At 41.0% G+C, this 21,787-nt stretch overlaps 1 protein-coding gene across 1 annotated transcript in view; it reads left to right on the plus strand.

The window, feature by feature from the left end:
* The first annotated feature begins 4,928 nt into the window (after positions 1 to 4,928).
* Positions 4,929 to 21,787, plus strand: part of alx4a (ALX homeobox 4a) — a 44,732-nt gene continuing 27,873 nt past the window's right edge. The window contains exon 1 of the mRNA XM_020510164.2: positions 4,929 to 5,271. Within this exon, the coding sequence (XP_020365753.1) occupies positions 4,929 to 5,271 (343 nt within the window). The remainder of the gene's footprint in view (positions 5,272 to 21,787) is intronic.

The raw sequence follows: 21,787 nt of genomic DNA on the forward strand, positions 1-21,787 counted from the left end.
TCGGAAAGGTGCAAGAAATGTAACACAAAAAGACACCTTTTAGTAGAATATCGAAACGCAATATATTTGGAATGAATTTGCATTTAAAACTCTACTGAAGACAGGGAAAATCCTCACTGCTGTTGACATTGGCTGCAGTCTTGTTTAAGCGGTAGGCAATGTAATATTGAATGTAATTGTTACGAACGGCAATAATTCCAGTACCACAGAAAGTCAAATCTATCCCGAAATATTAACGACTTATACGCGCTAATGAAGCAAACGCCTCGAGAAGGACATTTTTAGCTAATATTAGTGAACCTAAATTATCCAGAAACTTCAAAGTAAAATATTGAAGCATGTTTTCTATAATCCTGTGATCTGGAGAGTACCTGGCCGTTAGCAACGGAAATGAACTTCAAATGACACTAGTGACCATATTCCAAAAGAGATAATCTCCAGGAAATCCTACAGGAGGGTGATCGCCGTTGAAGCCACACCGGTTATTGCTTGACACTATATGGAATAAATGTGCGTGCGTGTGTATTCACTGATCAGAATTGCCAGCTTAAAATTATAATAATTTATATTACATACGGACAGTTAGTTCTGTGAAGTTGGTCTTTTAACAGTCATTTAAACAATGGATTCTTGAATAAGTGAAAATCTCCAATCAGCTCCAAAGCCAAAAGTATTCGATTTTGAACGCAGAAACAAACTTTCAGGGAAACTGTTTAATTGTATTAACATTCACGCCAAGAATGTCAGCATTTATTTTCCAGGTGAATATTATCTGCATTGTATTTATTGAATTGGTTCTGCTATGGTTTTATTATGAAAGTACATATTACTTCATTGGACAGTCAAACAAACATATTAAGGATCAGGAGTACTTCCCCCCCGCCCCATCCCCATACACCACCACCACCACCACCCACCCCACATACATACACACACTCACACACACACACACACACACACACACATCCATCCACCCTCCCGCACATACACACACGCACACGAATACAGACGAAATTTAATTTTGCTTTTGAAATTCAACACACTGTGACCTAGGACAAGGTCCCTTCCAGACCACTGCCTATTTTAATAATGATTTTGTAACCTTCAATTCGTATTTTCAATGAGCTGATTTTGGCCACTCATGAAGAGCAGCCCTGCTTGAAGTCTAGGCAAGTCTAGGCACAGGCTGTGCACTGGAGGTACCGCCAATTCCACATTCTAATTCCCGTAAAGAGCGTGTTAGAGAAATAAATAATGATGGAAAATGATTCCAGTTTCAAAATACGAACAGTAAAACAAAATAGAAATCGGATAAAATAAGGACTTACAATGTGATTCCGTCCAGCAGTGTTCTCATTACTTCTAAATATCTTCCTGCTAATATCATTAGGACATTCTGTTCTGGCAGGTAAATTCCATCTTGTCATACTTAAGAGTGAATGTTCACTAATAATAAAGGGCACATACCATCAGAGCCCAGATTAACTTTACGCCAGTTTCCAATATTGATCAGATTAAGCGTACAGTCTTGATTAAAGCTTGTGTAAATAAATCAAGAAGATTCAAGATTCAGTGCTATATTCCAACAACCGTGCCGTTTAATCAAAGTTTGTATATTTCATTGCCTCCTAACAACATTTCCAACCTCAAACGTATCATTAACATGTTCTATTCCTGTACCATTGTAATAGCACTTAGAGAATCTTTAAGATAAACACATTTTCTAGGATTTTTTTAAGCTCCGATGACAGCCTGGTATTCAGTTTTGAACATTTAATGAACATAATTTGTGCATCGTCAATGTTGGGCTAAGTGCAGAGGAAATAAATTAAACGATACTTAAATCGTTATCATGGCTCTATTAAAGTAGGGAAGTGTCTTACAACATTATTTCTTTTAACACCTCTTAACTCTTCTTAAACGCTGGTATAATCCAGTTTAATATCTAAGGTTTGTTACATTGGGAGAGAAGGATACAATTGGAGTAAATGTTTCTACTCTATTTGGCAACTTGGTGAGCCAGTTAAGCCTTATCTAACCTTGATCTATTCTGAGAAATTTGGCTTTGTTGGGTCATTTTTCTGCTGAAAGCAAATCTTTTTCTCTTTGTTTCTATCTCTCTGTTACCAAATGCAACTTGCCCTGTTCCATTCCCATTACACTCATGTTGTTATTCAGATGTCGAAAAATAAATTCGTCTCCCCGTCGGTTTGATAGCTTGCCTGCAGCGGGCAACAGCCAAGACTATAATCAGCTATGGAATACATTCAAGAAACTCGAAGAGTGATCATTTTGGGCATACTGTGTTTTTCTTGAATGACTGTTTTTATAGTGTGATCTCATGGTTCAAATCTCTACGTTTTATAATTTAGATGTCAGCTTTCATACAAAACGAGTCAAGCTCCAACTTAAAGAGGATTTAAGAACCTCATCTTGTAGGCAATTTTCCTGATTGGATTGCTGCACAAGGTGTGCAGTGGATTATTCGTGTGATGAACATTTCTCCTTGCTACATTCGTTGAAAAGGTCACGGTACACGAAACATGTCTTGAATGTTCTTTCTAGCCCAAGTGTCCTTGATGTACACAGAAAGTCTCTTGTCACTTCAAACTTATATTAAAGTATTTTTCCCAACTCATCTATGCAATGTCTGTTCAGTCCTGACCCTTCGAGCTCTTCCTTTTCAGGCTGGTATCGTGTCTGTCAATTGCATCTGTGTTGAAAAAAGATGTGGAAACACATTCAAGTAAATTCCGATTCCAAACAACAAGGCAAGTCATACCATGACAAATATTGTTTTTATTCCGATCCTTCCAAGCTAACTGTGATTCTGCCTGCATCGTTTTCTTAAATGGTCACTGAGTTTTCTCTAAGTGTGCAGTTTAAGAAATAATAAAAATGCGTCTCTGTAATTGGCGAAGATTTATAGGTGACATAAAAAAACAGATGTAATGTGATGGTTTTACCTCAGCAAATGTATATTTGCGCAAAGGAATTTGTGATTAAAAGATTGGGTTATGCTGTTTATAATATGATATTCTTTGAAGACCAGAACCTGATTTATGATTCGTTGTATTTTCAGTGGATTTTAGTGCCATTGTCCAAAAAATATATTGCAACTTATTGGATAGAATACTTACAATTTTAACAGAAGGTGTAAATATCGCTTACAGTGATGAGGCAAGAATACTTTAGGAAAATCATCAATACTACTCAAAAGGAAGACTAATTCCATCATTTGTAGAGTTTAATAAAGAAACATCAACAAATGCCGTACAAGTGCAACATGAGCGGAGAATATTCGAATCTGGTAGATGCAACAAACACAAAAAAGTTATAAAAACTCAAATAAAACTCCCTCGTGCGGAATTTCTCATGTGCGTTGCATTTTTATCCTCCAGTTTGCGAGTGTGAATTTATTGACCAGTAAAATAACCACTTGGATCTTCCGCTGCACTTTAATGATGTGAAAACAATCTGCTAGCCATGCCCCAATCAGTAGATAGTTCACCTAAAATTGAGTCAAATATTCAAGGAAGGATTTCTGCAACTTTGACAATATTCAATAAAAACCAAAAGAACTGCGAATACTGTAAATATTTGACAATATTCACTTTGACTCTGCATTGTTCGCATCAGAGCACAAACACATCTCCTTCTTTTATGGTTAGGTAATTACAAATACATAACTTATATTAGCAAAAATATGGACACACAAACGATGTTTGCGAGCATCTTGTGAGGAATTTGTTAAAACTGGTGCTTAACACCGAATTATCTGGGGGGGAATGAAGGAGGAGCAGTTTAAATCGGAACTTTTAAATTGAGTTTAATCGGAACTCGGGGTTATATAGGACACCAAACAAGTTTTGTTTTAACTGAGTAGGTTAAGTCTCATCCCCGTGTCCGGTAGCGAGTTTGAACTGTTTCCTTAAACTGTTCTAATTTCCCAATACTTACTGAGTGTTGTCTGAGCGTGCAGAGATCTTCCAATGACTATACTTGCATTGTTATTGTATATTGTTTGCAAAAGTTCGATTTAAGAAATGGGGAAATCATGGCTCTATAAGTGGCAAATGTTTCAAAGGGGTGATGCAGTGCATTGTGACCGAGAAACGCGTAGGAGGTGATCACGGACCAGTAACTGAAGTAGCATTTTGTCGAAATAATTTACCGTCAGTTCTGAAACGTGATATTGGCGGGCAACGAAAGTACCTGATATAATGTTAGGTCGAGTAGAATGGCGAGCGGAGCGAAAAAAAGTTCCGATTTCAGTTTGTTTTTTTGCAAGCCCTATTTTGACTGCAGCCTCGAAATGTCTATTTCTCGGGATAATGTATGCGCTGTTTTCAAGTAAATATCCAGTTCAGAACGTAAGCACTGACGTGCAAACGACGGTTTGTTTTTAACAGAACTAAACTAAATCTCATTGTCGTGTTCTCTTATGCGGGCTCTTAACTTTTACCATTGTGCAAGCGATCCTGAAATCTAACTCGGGGCTGCGAAGGACGGACAAAGCCAGTACTCAGTAAGGGCGTTGCAAATCAACTACAGCGTGCCCATTAAATTGGCCCCGGTTGGATTTTAAGATAAGGACAGATTCATCCCCTAATTACATTACTGTCATGTGTTTAATTGTCTCCCTTTTGAAGTATTTTGTGAGGAGATCTGACCTCCCTATTTATCTGATCTACATATTAATTGGGGGGGAAGAGGTGGGAGACGCTGAGGGTCTGGGATATAGTGAGTTGTTACATCTACAAGCCCCTGCCTCTCACGAAATAACCCACAAAAGGATTCGCGTTGAAGTCAGCTCCCCTTTCTGTGCTGTACGACTCCGTATTGTTCGTCAGCTCGCTTCCTGCCTGACAGCCTTTCAGGACGGCTACACTTCTGTCTATATTACTCGAAACATTTTTACTTAAGGAATGAACGGGGAGACTTGCGTGTCTTATTGCGATATGGCGAGCATGGATTCATTTTATAACTCAGCTCCGCAGGAGCAGCAGTCTCCCTTCCGAACATTTGAGCCAAGTGACAAGTTTGCTCCCAACTTCCTGAACAACAAAGGCCAAAGTTATGGTGAGAAGCCGAGGACCCCCTTCCAGCAGGAATGCGAGCCATTGGACAGCAGCATTCAAAACCCCAGCGCCGGCGACAGCGTCTTTAACAAATATCTGTACATACAGGGAGCAGGCAGGGCGGCGAAATCTCCGGCTCAGAACAAGATCGAAGAAGCTAACCACAACGGCGCCTTGATTCCCTGTTACGGTGAGTCGCCCTGGGCAAGGGGCTGGAGAGGAAACTCGGTCTCGGGGCTCTGAAAGAGCTGGTGTGCGGTGGGGAGGGAGGGGGAAGGGGTAAAATTCGATTGTGTGGAACTAAAAAGTTATAACTCTGACCGTGCTGCCTGGAAAGCATCAGTTCTGAGCAGTCAACTCTGCTCTGTCCCCCTTTCCAGCTGGTGGATTTTACTCATGTTTGTTATTCGCCGAGAGAGAGTGTCCTGACTTTGTGTCATTGAATGCATTTGAACCCTTCGTTTCTTGTTTGTCTCTCGTGTTAAGTACTCTATGCCCTGCCCGGCACGTGTGGCTACTAGAGACAGTATAATCTGCATTGACACGCAATCTCTTCAATAGGAACGGAAAACAGCTCCAATAAAGGTGTGCGTGTGTGAGAGAGAGAGATGGGGTGGTGGGGTTTAGTAACAGGAGCGGCCCCAGCTATCCGAAAAGGACGGGCTATTGTTAGTGTAGACTGGGGCAAGTTGAATTGAAAGACCATTCAGCATGCAGTCCAAATGCTATCCCCCGGGAACTCTCCCTAAGAGTGCACCTGTGCTGTCTCCCACTTGGCGCTATCTGGCCGTGCGATTTTCGACCGCGGGCAATAACTCAGAGAAGCCGAGCTGATGAAGAAGCGGCGTCCCGGAGTCGAGAGGTGCCAGGTTACATTAACAGGCCATCCATCATGCGGCTGGGCCTGTAACTGGCCTGTTGGGGAAGGAGGGAGGGAGGGCAGGACAGAAACGCTAACAGCCCCTTCGCTTCAACTGCCCTGGCAAAGGAGCAGAGATTTCAGCTTCTCTCCACAAACCCCCACATTTAGGAATAACGAACCCCTCTCCCAAAACCCCCAGATAGCATGCGCTGATCGATCTTACCATAGGTTTCAAACCAAACTCAAGTAAAAGTGAAAGACTTTTGATTGATACCAAAAAGATTAACTTTGTTTTGCATTTGGAACAACTTGATGATGTACTGAAGGGTACAGATCAATCTCCCAATAGACTCGATGTCACTTTCCATTGAGTGAGAGCCCAGGCTACAAATCCTCTTGTGTTTTTCATTAGGACACTACACTTCCATTATTCAGCAGTGAATTCATTCATTCATAGGGTCAGAGAGGCATTTGCGAAACGTTGGAGTGAGGATTCTCCGCGAGAGTTGGAGAACAGTATTCTTTCTAGACCCTATGGGCTTCTGACTCTCCATAGCCAGGGCAGCTGTCTATTCACTATCACAACATTTACATGTATTGCTCATTCACAGAAATATCAGTAATTTTCACGACAGGTGACTAACACAGCACTGTACGCTGGTTTGAAATGGTTAACGCCGATCTTATTTTGATATTCGATTCTCTCAAGTGCCAATTCTCCGGAATTTTGCAATTTGAAATAAGCCCCGAAACGACACACCGCAGCCTAATTCCTGTTTTAATGCAATTATTCCAGTTTCACAAGAGAGGATCGCGGTTTTTGTTCAATGCAGAGAAAGTCTGTCCATTTCTTGCTGAAAATTAGTTTGCACTTTTCCCGTCCCGGATACCCAAGCCTTTATTTTACACCATTGTGTTTTCTTGGTAGGGGGAGGGGGGGGAGGTGGGGGTGGGCGGTGAAGGTAGGGAAACGCTTTTCACTTGGAGGTACCAAAGTCGAAACTTCACACCTAAACCAAGCGGACTTTCCTCAGGGACAAGTGACTGAAAGCTAAGGAGCACGTTTTTCAGGAGGGTCTCAAATGAGGAGAGAGGTAAAGACAGCGGCTTTCGGGCGGGGATGGAATTTGAGAGATAAGGTTCTCGAGGAATTTCTCACCCCACCTTGCTGTCGAGGGGTGGCGGCAGTGCAGAGGAATTCCGAGTCGGAGGAGTGCAGATTCTTTGGAGAGTTAGGGGACAGGATGGGAGGTTACAGAGATAGGAGAGGGCAAGGTTGTTGGAACTCGCTGAGATACTGTAGAAGTAGCTGCTGCTCCGGGGAAGATGGGGGGATGAGGACGGCGAGTAAGTCTCAGCTAGGACGGGGTGTGGGAGTGTTGGTCCGTGTAGGAGAACTTTGAATGAAGTCCTCGTTGTGGAGGGTGGGAGATGGGAAGGAATCAGCCTGGCTGTTTCAGGGGCTCACGTAAGCATAAGTGTAGGTGGCTATACCAGATTAAGATATAGATTGTAAAATGAGTCAATGTTAAAGTTTCGTACTGGAGCGAATAACAGAACGAGTTACAATGCATACTAGCCCCCTGAATTCATCAAAATAACTCCGAATTTTGCCACGATGTGATTTCGCGCATACATTACAAGAATGAGAATGTTTCTTTCTCATTGTATGTGAGCGAGAGGTAGCAGCAAAAGATAAACTCCCATTACTCACTCACAGCGGAACCACTCCCGTACACATCTCACACATAGCAAATTGTCCTCCTTTGTTACGACCACGGGCAGAGTGAATGTGGCGTTTTGGGATCCGTTCTGGAAATATTCTCAGCAAACCACAGTTGGTTCACATTGGACCAAAAATCACAAGATCCCAGCTCCACGTCTCAATTTCAAATTAAACCCATTCTTACTGAGATACAATGCTAAACAATTATGAGTTTACGGACAAAGAAGACTTGACTACTCGGAAACTCGCTTGTGGGAATGACTCCTTTCTTTCTTATTGTTCCAATCTCCAATGGCGCTACCATCTGGGAATAAAAACAGCCGGTTTCATCCAATCCAATTTCTACACCACAACGCCAAAATTTACTACAATCCAACAACTTCAGTCAGGAATATCTTAGAAGTGCATACATTGAAGTAACTACTAATCTGGACCATCACTTGAGTCATGTTTAAATCTTACTGGCTTACATAAAGTATTCAGCATCAACCGCCTTTCGCCTACACCAGACTGAATTGTTTGCATTTTAGTACTTTCTTAGAACCTCATATCAATTCTATAACCGTTAATGATATAACTAGTTTCACCCCCAATAAATTTGTAGCAAGCCTGCTTTGTTCAAAAATCATTCTATTGCAACAAGATCTGAGTTTTCCTTTGCTGGTAACTGGAATGAATGTTAACATTGGCGATGCATGGAAACAATGATAAACATTCAGGTCCCTTGCGAAATTCAAAGGCGAAATGATTTCTCGGAAACACGCGGTTGGGTGTTCTTCGCGATTGGCTGATTGACCCCACAACCCCATCAACAGTCACTGAAATCGCCAGGTAGCTGGGCCCCACACTCACGTTTCTGTAGAAATTCCAAGGTCCCACCACTCCGACAGCTTGTTCCTTCATGTAACCCATGATTACTTGGCTTAGATAACAATATCTTTACATTCCAAGTCGTACGCTTTTATAATAAAGTTTCTTCAACTGTGCTGATCAACAAAGGCTGTGTACTCAGGTTATAACGCGCTGAGGATATCCAAGGAGATTGTTCTTTTGGGGGAAAAAGAACTTGACACAAGATTGTTAAAATTTTGGTCGTTGTCCCTATTAAATCTTATTACAGGACTGACACGTTACAAGACGGCTTAATACATTCATGATGGTGCAATGATTCATGGAAGAAAATTGTCGTGTTGGATGAATATCATGCACACAAGCCAAATTATCTGCACAGCATTAAGGGAGGCAGCAAAGCTCTTAATTCATGCACCATTACGTTTCGTAAAAGAGCAACGGCGCTTTCATACCCGAGGTGATGTGTCAAGAATTTAAAACAAGCGCAATATCAGAGTCACTGACTATAGCATGTTTGGATGCGGCCAGTTACATTGTGCAGGAGGGATCATATGCCCACTATGGTCTAATGCATTGGCCCTACTCTTCCTCCGATAGCAGTAGGAGACCTCACTGCTTGAGTGAGTCAGCCCATGCTGATTTGGGAACAAGGGGGCGTTTTAAAGCCCACAGTGACCGGCACCCGAGTAATTGAACGAACTAAATACCTGTTGGAAAAACGCTAAACCTCAAAGCAGCCTAATTATCCATGACCAGTTGTTATCTATTAGTGTCTTCGATAGCAAGAGATCGTTTAAGAGACGCTAATATGATGACAAGTTTGCTACGCTATTAAACCGGGCAGCCGTGGGCTCTTGTGGCACAGTGGTAGTGTCCCTACCTCTTTGCCAACAGGCCCGGATTCAGGTCCCACTTACTCCAGAGGTATGCTATAACATCATGAACAGATTAATTTTAAAAGTAAATGATTCAGAAATACAAATTCAAATTCCACCAATTAAGCGAGAATATAATGTTCGTTCCACTCTCTTTTAAAACATTTGAACCTAAGGGACCCGAGGAATGGACTCTGCTGACTTGACCCAGTCTGGTCCACATAGATGCGCCGAAATATATTTGTCCTAGACTGACCTCCGTCATGGGTCACTCATTGCACTAACCATCTGCAGGGAAATATACAACTTGTGGGTGTAGCTGCATGGAGGACAAACGCTTCCGAAAGGTGGCAAATCACCGCCTTCTGATGGACAAATATTCGGGAGCTTAACAAGAAAATTATTGAAATAAACCTCATATGTTTTATGATCCGTTTCTGACCGCAGCTTTGATCAGACCCTGTTAGGAAAATTTAACCCTCTGTTAAATCCCGCAAGTGATCGAAATTCTGCTAGCTCTAGATTTTTATTGAACAAAATGATTGAAATGCGGTAAATTTGGATTTCATTTCTCGGGTTCCAATCAAAGTAACTCGATACGTCTCACTCTAAACAGCAATCAGTGATGGAAATCTTGTTCTCGCTTTCCCGGTACCACTCCCATCGGGAAACTTTTAGTCAAACGTTTTTGATTCATGTAAACAGAAGTTCTTTCCGGTATATTTACCTGGGCCTGGCTACATTCAATCAAATTTGCTGAATCTATATTCCACAAGTAGAATACTGAATCTTCAATAAAATGATACAAACCACAGGAACTGGTGGGGTTATAATGCAGAGAGCAGGTAATTGCGGACTGCAATGTCAAAGCAACAGCCATTCTAACCGAGATCAGTGCCAAAGGGGAGATCTGTCCATTATTTGTGCACTGCCCTTCGTGAATTGTTTTTAAAAAGAATAGCATCCACTACCCCATATTTCTTAGGTGGTCCCGTACTTAGGTACTTGGAAGATAAAAATTTCCCCTTGAACTGGAGTTATATGCTTGAAAACAGGCCTAAGATTTATGCTTCAGCTCCTGGGAGAAACCTAAACAAATGGTTTTCTCTGGTCAGACATTTAGGATGATCAAGCATCACAAGATAAGAATCCCACTATTTTGGTTTCCGTGAACTTGAGAGTTAGATTGGGACTCCATTTCCAGCAAATATTTCCAGTTGTGTCAACACACACCCGAGACACTTCACTTTGAGAGGTTATGGAGGAAGGGGCTAGAGGGGTATGTGGACTATCAGTATCACCACCATCGACATTCTGCGGTTTACCATTGACCAAAAACTGAACTGGACTTGCCATATAAATACTGTGGCTACAAGTGCAGGTCAGAGACTAGATTCCCACACCTCCTAACTCCTCAAAGCCTGCAAGGTACAAATCATAAATGCGATGGAATGCTTTTCACGTGTGTGAATGAGTGCAGCTCTAACAACACTCTAGAAACTGGACACCATCCAGGACATAGCAACCCACATTATCGGCACATCCACAAATATTACTCCCTCCCATAATGGATAATTGCAGCAGTATGTACCATCTACAAGATGCGCTACCGTAATTCATCAAGGCACCTTCTAAACTGACAATCAAAGGTGTCAGATACATGGGAACAGTGCCGCTGCAAGTTCCCCTCCAAGCCATTCACCATCCTGACTTGGAAATATTTCAGTGTTCCTTCTGGGTCTCTGGATCAAAGTCCTAGTATTCCCTCCTCAACAGCACTGAGGGACTACCTACTTCATATGAACTGCAGTGGTTCAAGAAGGCAGATCATCATCACCTGCTTAAGGGCAACTAGAGTTGGGCAACAAATGCCAGCAATGTTCACGTCCTATGTATGAATGTAAAAAGATGAGGAGTAATCAGATAAGCGATGGCCTTATTGAATGATGGCGTATGCTGAATGGCTGAGTGGCCATTTCCTGCTCCTAATTCATGTGTTGGTATGTTTATATGATGAATAAGATGGATGTGTAACTGAGGTGTAACTTAATTCAAAATAACAATTCCTGATCTGTAACTGGTGAATGAGCCTGATAGACCAGTTATTCTGCTGATCCACATGTTCATAGACAACGGAACTGGTTACTGTGGGGATGGGATGTAATTTAAACAATGGGAAACCATCCCACAGCTATGACTGACAGATGTTGCCTTGAGGCTGGTCTTTAGTGAAATCCTCAATCAATTCCAATTTGTACTCCCAGATTTGAGTTAGTGTGCACACAAAACTATTTTACAAGGATACAGAAGCAGCACTATAACTGGCCATTGAATCTTTTGGCCTAGATTAATCCTGTTATCTATCTATTAAATCAGCCATTTAATGAAATTTGCAAAACAAACCTATGATTTTAAAGTTCCTTGAAAACATAGTCTAGTTGTAAAATGACTCATTGAAAAGCCAAAATAAACCTTTACCCTACATCACATTGTATCAGTACAGTTTTCACATTCAAATGCATCAGTATGACTGTATATTTTGCCTAATATTTAGATTTTTAGATTACACGAGAAGCAGAGAATGTATGTGTAACAAAGAAAGCTAACTGACCCATCTCACAAGCAAAACAAATCTGGCATTTTGAAGTGACTTTGTCTACAAGATCCTTAGTGTAGATTTTATCTTTTAGTTTGCAAATCTACATTTTCTAAATATTAATCTGTTTAAAAGTTGTGTGGTGGCAAACATCTCTTTATAATCTCTGCCCTTGAAGGAGAATCATCTAAACACAGTGTTGACGCTAGACAAGTATCTCAATTCTGATCTTTTTGAAATTTTTAGAAGTTGGGGAATGGAACTCTCCCTATTTCAGACATCTGTGTCAGTGGTAGTGTCAAAAGCCCTCAGACCAGTTCTGAAACTTAGATATAAAGCAAATTCCCTTCACTCTGCCGCCACAATTGCTCCCTGTTCAGCCCCCTGAAAGTTTTAGCATTGGTACAAACAGTGTGACATTTTTTATCTATTAATAACACTGCCACATCCTATAACCTCATTGAGTAATGATTAATGCAATATTTGGAGTACTTCTGTGCTGTAAGCACATGTCCATTTGGAATGTATTTGATATTTCCCAACTGTAATGCTCAGAAAATATCTACAGCCTGTAAAGAAAATCATCTTTTCAGCACAGGCTGGCTTTCAACTTGTGTACTTGGTTCAAAGCCACGTTTGCCACCTAGTTTTTAAGAATCTGAGTGCATCCCTTCTTAAATTGCATTTGGATGCATTTCTGTCACAAATCACCTGCCATTCATATATGCTAGTCATTCAACAGTTAGGTGTTACCAGAAAAATATACTGAAACCTTTCACAAGTTACACACTAACGTGCAACTACAACATGGACATGTGGGTACCTGGATAATGAGCATGGAAATTAACTTGCTGGTGACTAGAGTGACATAAGATAACAGTTGGAAATGGTACTTTTTATTTCATGTTGATAATTTGGTGCTCCATGGATAAGGAACGTACCTTTGGGAAAGTCATATGGAGGCCAAGCAGGCAGTTGACGAATAGACTTGCCCACAAATTTCTAAATCTACTTGTTGACTCAGTTCTAGTCAAAAGTGCACTTATCCCTTATTTCCTACATTTACTGTATAGTGCAATTCTTCAACTCTTTAAGAAGTCTTCCTTGGACTCAGAGATAGTCTTAGAGAACTGGAGAATTGCAAATGTTACTCGTTTGTTCAACAAAATGTGTCAGAAGTGATCTCGTAACTACAGGTCAGTTAATTTAATATCAGTGGTGGCAAGTTTTTGAAATGATAACTTGAGACAAAGTTAATAGTCATTTTGACAAATCTGAGTCAATTAAGAAAAGCCTGCATGCATTTGTTAAAGGCTAATTGCGTTGATTTAACTTGCTTGAGTTCTTCAATGAGGTAACAATGAGAACTGCTGAAGGTATTTGCTGTTGATGTGGTGTACATGGACTTAGCAAAAAGTATTTGATAAAGAGTCACACAGCAGACTTGTGAGCAAAGTTACAGCTTCTCAAATAAAGGGACAGTAGCAACACAGATAAAAGATTAGCTAAGTGACAACAAATAGAGAATGGTAGTGAACAGTTATTTTTCAGACTGATAGAAGGTTCATAATGGCATTTATGGGGAGGGTGGTGGGTTTGTGGGGGAGGTGTTCAGCGTTAGGATCCCTACTCTTCTTGATTTACATTAATAACTTAGACATTGATGGATAGGATACAATTTCAAAATTTTTCAATGATCCAAACCTTAGAAGTATTGTGGACAATGAATGGGATAGTGTAGAATGTCAAAAAAACATAAATGAAATGGGCAGGAAAGTGACAGACAAAATTTGATGTGGGAAAGTGTGAGGTGATATATTTCAGTAGGAAGAGTACAGAGAGACAAATATACAATAAAGGAAACAACTCTATAGGTGGTACATGAGCTTAAATCATTGAAACCTTTAGGACTTGAGAAAGTAGTTAGTAAACCAAACAGCATCCTAAGCTTTATTAAAAAGTTCACAGAATATGAAAACAAGCGAGTTAGATTAATAAAAGAAGAGTACTGCATTTCTGGAGATGGAGTCATACATCATGGAAACAGACCCTCTGGCTCATGCTGACCAGGTATCCTAAACTGAACAAGTCCCATTTGCCAACAAGGTGCAGGGCTGGATGAACACAGCAGGCCAAGCAGCATCATAGGAGCAGAGAGGCTCCTTAGAAGAGGTTTCATTTGCCTATGTTTGGTGCATATCCCTCTAAACCTTTCATATCTATGTATCTGTCCAAATGTCTTTCAAATGTTATAATTGTACCTACCTCTGCCACTTGCCTCTGGCAGCTTATTCCACTGAAACAAAAACAAAGTGCTGGAGAAACACAACAGATCCGGCAGCAGAGTTAATGTTTCAATTCCAATGTGATAAAGCATTTGAGAGAGTGCAGGAAATATTTACGAAAATGGTTCCAGGGATGAGAAAAGAGGAATTGTGATGGTTCTCCTTGAAGAGAAAGCTGATAGGAGATTTGAAAGATGTGTTCATAATCATGAGGGGTCTGAAAAGAAGACACAAGGAGAAACTGTTCCCATTAATGGTAAGTCAAGAACCAGAGAGCATAGTTTTAAGGATAATTGACAAAAGAGCAATGGCAATAAGGGCAAACGTTTTCCATGTAGTCAGTGGTTGAAGTGTGGAATGCATGACTGACATTGTGGTGGACACCAGATCAATTAAGGCTTTCAAAAGGGAATTGAATATTTATCAGAAAAGGAAACATTTGCACATCCATAGGAAGAAAGCTAAGGAATAGCATGTTTTTTTTTCCTTTATTCATTCACAGGATGAGGCTGTTGCTGGCCAGGCAACATTCATTGCCCAGAGGGCAATTACAAGTCAACCACATTGCTGTGGGTCTGGAGTCACACGTAGGCCAGATCAGGTAAGGGTGGCAGTTTCCTTCCCTAAAGGGCATTAGTGAACCAAATGGGTTCTTCCCAACAATCAACAATGGATTCATGGTCATCATTAGACTGTTAGTTCCAGATATTTATTGAATTCAAATTCCACCATCTGCCATGGTGGGATTCAAACCCAGGTCCCCAGAACATTATCTGAGTCTCTGGATTAACAGTTCAGTGATAATACCATTCGGCCATCGCCTCCCCTTCTATCTAATTAAATACTTCCACATGTGAATTGTTTTTTAGGACCAGTACAGACACAATGGGCCAAATGGCTTCTTTATATCCTTTATACGCTTTTAAACAAATAAGTAATAATGGCTTATACAGACCCTGCTGAAAACTTTAACAAAAAAATCAAAATGTCACCTATCACCTTTTTATAGGAGGGGTTATGAAATCGGTTAGTGCAGTTAGCTGGACAGCTGATTTGCAATGCAGAGTGATGCCAGCAGTGTGAGGACTCATTTTCTGCACTGGTTGAGGTTACAATGACAGACTCCTTCTCAACCTTTTCCCTCACCTGAGGCATGGTGACCCTCAGATTCAAACCACCACCAGTCGGCTAGAATGACAGAGCATCCTTACCGTCCAATAGGACCACTCTGACTTTTTACTTCTAATGGTACCAGAGATTTTATTATATTCTTTTAAATAACCTATAAGCTAACTATTTAATTAAAGACTTCCACAATGATCGAGCAAGCTTTTCCAATGAAAATCTCAGCAATGCAGAACAAGAATGTTCCAGTTTGGTCTGCATCTATTTTGACTTCGTTCATTTTAGCCAGGTGGCAACAGATGAGCTAAACTGGCAGCTATACATAGCAAAGATTGGTCAGAATTACTGCTCCTTATCACCACCTTCAATGCCACTTGTAGAAGTGCAAGGACAGAAGTGGATTCACCTTCATAGTATGAGCTAGATAATGAACTACATATAGACCCATCCAGTCTTTATCTATTGTTCAGTTGTTCCAAGGAATGTGAGGCCAAAAGTGCTGATATTCAGAGAATAAACTGGAGCAGATGTAGATGAACAACATGCTTCCATAAACAACAAGGTGACTAGATATTTAGCTAATGAACTAAATCAAACAATAACAATGCTGGATGAACTCAAATGTGACATTTTCTTGTGACTTTTAAATTTAAAAACACAATTTTTCTTACCAAGGTTGGTAGGTGGTTAATAGTGAAGAAGATGGTTGTACGTTACAGAAAGATATAGATGGGTTGGTCAGATTGGCATAGCAGTGGCAGATGGTATTTAACCTTGATAAGTGCGAGGTGATGCAATTTAAAAAAAGAAACAAGATGAGGGAGAATTTAATGAATGGCAGGACACTGGGTACCCAAAAGAACAGAGGGATCTTGGGCTAGTCATTCACTGATCCCTGAAGTCGGCAGAGCACGTGAATAGCATAGTTAAGAAGGCATATGGGACACTTGCTTTCATCAGTCATGACATGGAGCGTAAGAGCAAGGAGGTAATATTAGAGTTGTACAGAGCATTGGTCAGGCCATGACTGGAGCACTGTGTGCAGTTCTGAAGGATGTAATAGCACAGGGAGTGGGGGGAGAGGGGGGCGGGGTGTACAGAGGATGTTGCCTGGGATGGAGCAGTTGATGTATAAGGAGACATTAGACAGGCTTGGACTGTTTTCTTTAGATCAGAGAAGGCTGAGGGGAGACATGATTGAGGTGTATAGGATTATGAGGGGTATTGACAGGGTGAGTAGGGAACAGCTGTTCCCCTTTGTTGAGGGATCAATCACAAGGAGGCATAGTTTTAGGGTAAGGGGCAGGAGATTCAGAGGGGATTTGAGAAAAAATGTTTTCACTTAGAGGGTGTTGGGAATCTGGAATGCACTGCTGGGAAGGTAGTGGAGGCCAGAAAGCTTACAACCTCTAAAAAGTATTTGAATGAACCCTTGAAATATCATAACATTCAAGGATTTAGGACAAATGCGGGAAATTGGGATTAGTGCACCTTTAGCAGTAGCTATGTCGATGCAGACTCGATGGGCCGAAGGGTCTTTTCTGCACTTGATGACCCATGAATCTATTATTGCAGAGTTAAAAAGTATTTACATTCTCTAAAATTATTGTTTTAAAAAATACACTTTAAAATCAGTGAAGCATTTGATCACCTTCTGACTTGAAAACATAACAAGTCTTCATGAGTTACTCATTCGAATCTATCGAATTGTTCCCATTATTTAGACTCCTTCAGTCCTGCTGAACAGTTTTATAGAAACAAATGGCAAGTTTACCTTGGATACTTAGCAAATTCAACCCAGCCACATTTATACAGGTGTTCTGTACAATGAGAGCGATGACACTGTGGGAGAGTTCAGTCAGAGTATTTCCAAGACCTGGTGGGCAAAGGACTGCAGGGAGAGTTAAGGGTGGGCAGGGGTAGGGGAGGGGAATTTGGTTGGGAAGTCATATGGAAATGTACGAATGCAGTGGGCATGTGCATACCAATAACCTTTAGGCAAACAGTTGCTTTTGCAACTGTCCATGTACGTGATTTCTCCATACTTGAGGGAAAGGATATCTTTTACGTAGTGCATAACATTTTGTGGTGAAGAATAGGAACAGCCAGACGTCATTTCAGCACAGGAGGTCATTCAGCCTTTGTAGTTCATGCTAATCATCTAAGTGGGCACGAATGCAAGGAAAATTGTTGAGGCCCTGTGGCCAGAGCCTTAGAAACTAGGGAAGGATTTAAGAGACAGTTTCTCAAAAGACAGTAATATTCATATAATTCTCACTGTTAGGCACCAGTGAGTGGGTTTTTGCATGTGCAGACTAATGTGCAGTTGGATAAACTGGTGCAGTGGGGAGGGCTTCAGATTCCTGACATATTGGGTCATGTGCTGGTGTCCCAGTTACCTGTTCAAAGTTAATTGTTACCGTGGGGGATGAAACAAAGGATGAAACAAGATGAAGTATTCGTGATGAGAAACAAGATACATAGAGTACTGAAAAAGTGTAAAGAATGCTTGAGAAATAGGAAGCATTAGTTGGGGAAAAATGCAAAGCATTCTAAGATGGGTTTGGAGAGTATGCATGCGGCAAATAAGGTCAATGAACAGCAGGTATAAGCCACCATATAGGGAATGTTTTATGGCAATAACAGTAACCTGGCTGAAAGAAGGGAAGTACTGTGGAAGCTAGAGATTGGGAAGCCTTTGAGGTTAATAAGACAAGAAAAAAAAATGTCATTTGGAAAACCATGAGCTAATGTGTGTCAACACAACGTTAATGGCAAATTGTGTTTGAGAAACCAATTTCAAATTTTATGTGAAGTATATGGACTTTCCAACAGGCATTCAACAAAAATGTTTATTCTTTCATAGATGATGGGCATTGTTAGCAAGTTCAGCATTTGTTACCCATCCCCATTTGCCCTTGAAGGTGTTGAACTGCATTCTTCAGCCATTGCAGTCTGTTGGTGTTGGGCACTGTTTTATCAAACTGGAAGAACAAGTAATATATCACTAGGAGTTAATTCTTATGACCATAAATATACTTGAAGAATGCCATCAAAATAAGCAAATCGTAAAGTCATTCATAAAATCCAGGTACCTACAAATATTATCCTTGACACATCTGTTGTAATCAAACACGATTTTAAACTCTCCCTTTAGTGCTCACATCATAGCTATAAGGACTGAACACAGTTCCAGTCACCACCCCAAACAACTCATCCAGGCTCAAGAAACTATGAAGAGAGCAATGAGATTGATCAAAGTGTAAAACTGTGGACTAGGAAGAACTCAGATCAGATTCAAATGGAATGATCTGGAAAGAACCATATAAAGGCAAATAATTGGAGAGGAAGGTAAATCTCACTCACTCAGGACTTTGGGTATGCTTGGTCGAAGGTTTAGGGTCATGAAGGACTAGTTAGGGGAGAAAATATCTTTTTACACAGAAGGTGCTGAATAGCTGAATCAGGTTGGTGGGAAGCAGGTTGAGCCCAGGACATTGAAGATCTAAATAAACACACATGCTCGTTCATATACACACACATAGGTACACACAGCTTTCTACATACATATAATGCACACTTGTTAATACACTAGAAAATATAATAGGAAAAGCTAGAGTTGGCCGTCTCATCAAATGGATGAATGAATCTTTATCCCAATAAAACAAAACAAAGAACTGTGGATGCTGGAGATCTGGAACAGACAAAACAAGAAATTGTTGGAGAAAATCAAAAGGTCTAGCAGTATCTATGGAAAGAGAAACAGATTTATCCTAAATCTGTCTTGCATTGGATCCATTAGCTATGTTGTACAGTATGTACAGGACTTAGGTGTAAGGATTGGGAAACTAGAACAAATTAAGCAGGAATACTATATACTGTTACCATGCTATTGCCTCCAAGGAACTGTTTGGATGCACTGCACTGTAGTATTACTGTCTTTCCAAGTGGGAGTTTTACTCTTACATCTGTTGGAGGGACAGCAAGATGTGGGGGTGGGATAGGGGTAAATTTTAAAAGCTGTGAAATTAAAGAAGAAATACGAGGTGTTAGCATTCGCTAGCTGTTAGCATTTCTAGAAATCTTGGCTAAATTGATACAAGCTTCAATAACATAAAACATGAACATCTAAAAACAAAATGCAAAACTTATACGGTCATTAAATGTGGAGTGTAACAATCGAGAAGAAGTTAAGAAAAGGCTACACGCACCCCACCCCCAGAAAAAACAAACCCAGAGGAGAAAAAGAACTGGTCACAAACCACATTTGGGCTGGGGCACATCTGATATGAGGACGGACCTGGATCAAGCAGGGTCTTGTTCCTTATCTGAGATCAGGCAAACATTACTGGAGTCTGAGTTAATGCTAATTTTGTTTCCTCCCTCGTTTCCATATACCCAATAGTCATACTCCTGTAAAGAGCGAAAGAACTGCGGATGCTGTAAATCAAGAACAAAAACAGAAGTTGTAGGAAAAGCTCAGCAGGTCTGGCAGCATCTGTGAAGAAAAAACTCAGAATTAACATTTCGGGTCCGTTGATCCTTCCTCAGAACAAGCCCCAGTTCTGAAGAAAGGTCACCGGACCCCGAAACGTTAACTCTGATTTTTTTTTTCTTCACAAATTCCGCCAGACCTGATGAGCTTTTCCTGCAACTTCTGTTTTTGAGTCAGATTCCTGTTCCTGGGTTTATGCAGCTGCTTTTCTAGAGCATAAATTACTCCTGTGATCCTGTACATTAAAGAGATTCTGAAACCTATGTGCCAATGCCTGTTTAGCCTTGCAATATGATTGATGCTAAACTGAGAATTGGTTCTGATATTAGCCATCTGATTTCCCATTGGCTGTGACGGTGTGCAAAACGAAATGGAAAGGTTTTGTAGTGCAGTGGTAGTATCCCTACCTTTGAACCAAGTGATCTAACCCCACATGCTTCAGAGGTGTGTAACAACTCCGAACAGGTTGATTAGAAAGTATCTGCAAAAAGAAAATGAGGAGAGGTGCTTATGCGGCTTAGTAGTAGCATCCTTACCCTTGGACTGGGAGGCCTGGGTTCAAGCCCCAACTGCTCCAGAGGTGTGAATTAGGAAAAATAAAACGAATTGCACTTGAATTTGTTTTTGGTGTGGAGAGCGAACCGAACCTAACTATTGAAAGCTTAACTCCATTTCCCGTTGCAAAAAAAAAGGCTTAAAATCGAGGCGTCCACTTTGTGCAGGGCTGTGTGACAGCTGGAACTCAGAAGAGGTCCAGATTGTGAATGAACTGTGAGGTTGACTCCTGGTTCCTGGGGGTCTCACTGCCCCGCCCCCAATACGCTGGAAAACCAACTGACTCGCACTCTATGTTCAGTCTCCAAGTTGGGGCTGACGCTTAGCACTGGAAGACCCTAACACCAGGCTGCAGGAAAGTATCACACACAGTCCGTGTTCCAGCTCCAAGCGGCTCGTTAAGACTGTGGGGCATCTCTGGTGAACTCTCGTTTCAATGCGAAGAGTTGGCCGCTTCTGCCTCGGCTTTCATGCTCTGCATGAAAGTAGCCAACAGGGAGTGTCAATAAGCTGACCCGGAGGGCCGGTTAGCAGGCAGCATGACTTGGATCCGCCAGTTTCACTATACTTTCGATAGGAGGCCTTATATGCCATACAACTGTATTCAAACTAATTTCTGTTTCGGGGAATAAAATGAGTCTGTGTCTCTGATACACACCTGGTATGTGCATATTACCTGTAGAATGTTACAGCAATGTTAAACAGGTAACAAGGTACCGTCTGGATAAAGCTTACATTTAGATTAGACAGCACAGGTTAATTTTAAAGACCAGAACAGCCTACACCAGTAATAACTTCGTCTGAACTTTGTTAGAGAAAATTGGAGTGCTCAACATGTGCTTAATGTTAATAGGTTCCTGCTTGCAGAACCCCCGTTTTATATTGTGCTGTGGGATACTGGAAAATAACGGTTTGGATCACCCACCATTCTCTACCACACCACAAGGTCAGAAGCAAAACTGTGGATCAGCTTTTACAAAACATTTAGAGAATAAACTGAGTAATCGTCTTCGCTTTTGACCGTTTGGCTTCAATAAGGATTAATTTCCACTATTTTATTGGAATGAACCGCAAGATTTTGTAACGAGTGCACTTCTGTCTGGAGGTGACCACAACACCTCGGCTCTAGTTTAAACCAGAGTCCCGTACACCAGCACATCTGAGGAAACCCACTGGCAAATGCAATCGATCGCTACAAATGGATCACATTAAATCCCAGATTGTATCGCCCCACGCAGCGATTTATTGGCTGAATTTCCTTTTGGGAAAATAAAAAAAAACTTGAGGGGCGTCATATTTGGACTAGTGTACTTAGCTCCTTTCGAATAATTCTGT

The sequence above is a fragment of the Rhincodon typus genome, chromosome 17, assembly GCF_021869965.1.
Source record: "Rhincodon typus isolate 14 chromosome 17, sRhiTyp1.1, whole genome shotgun sequence".
Lineage (NCBI taxonomy): Eukaryota > Metazoa > Chordata > Chondrichthyes > Orectolobiformes > Rhincodontidae > Rhincodon > Rhincodon typus.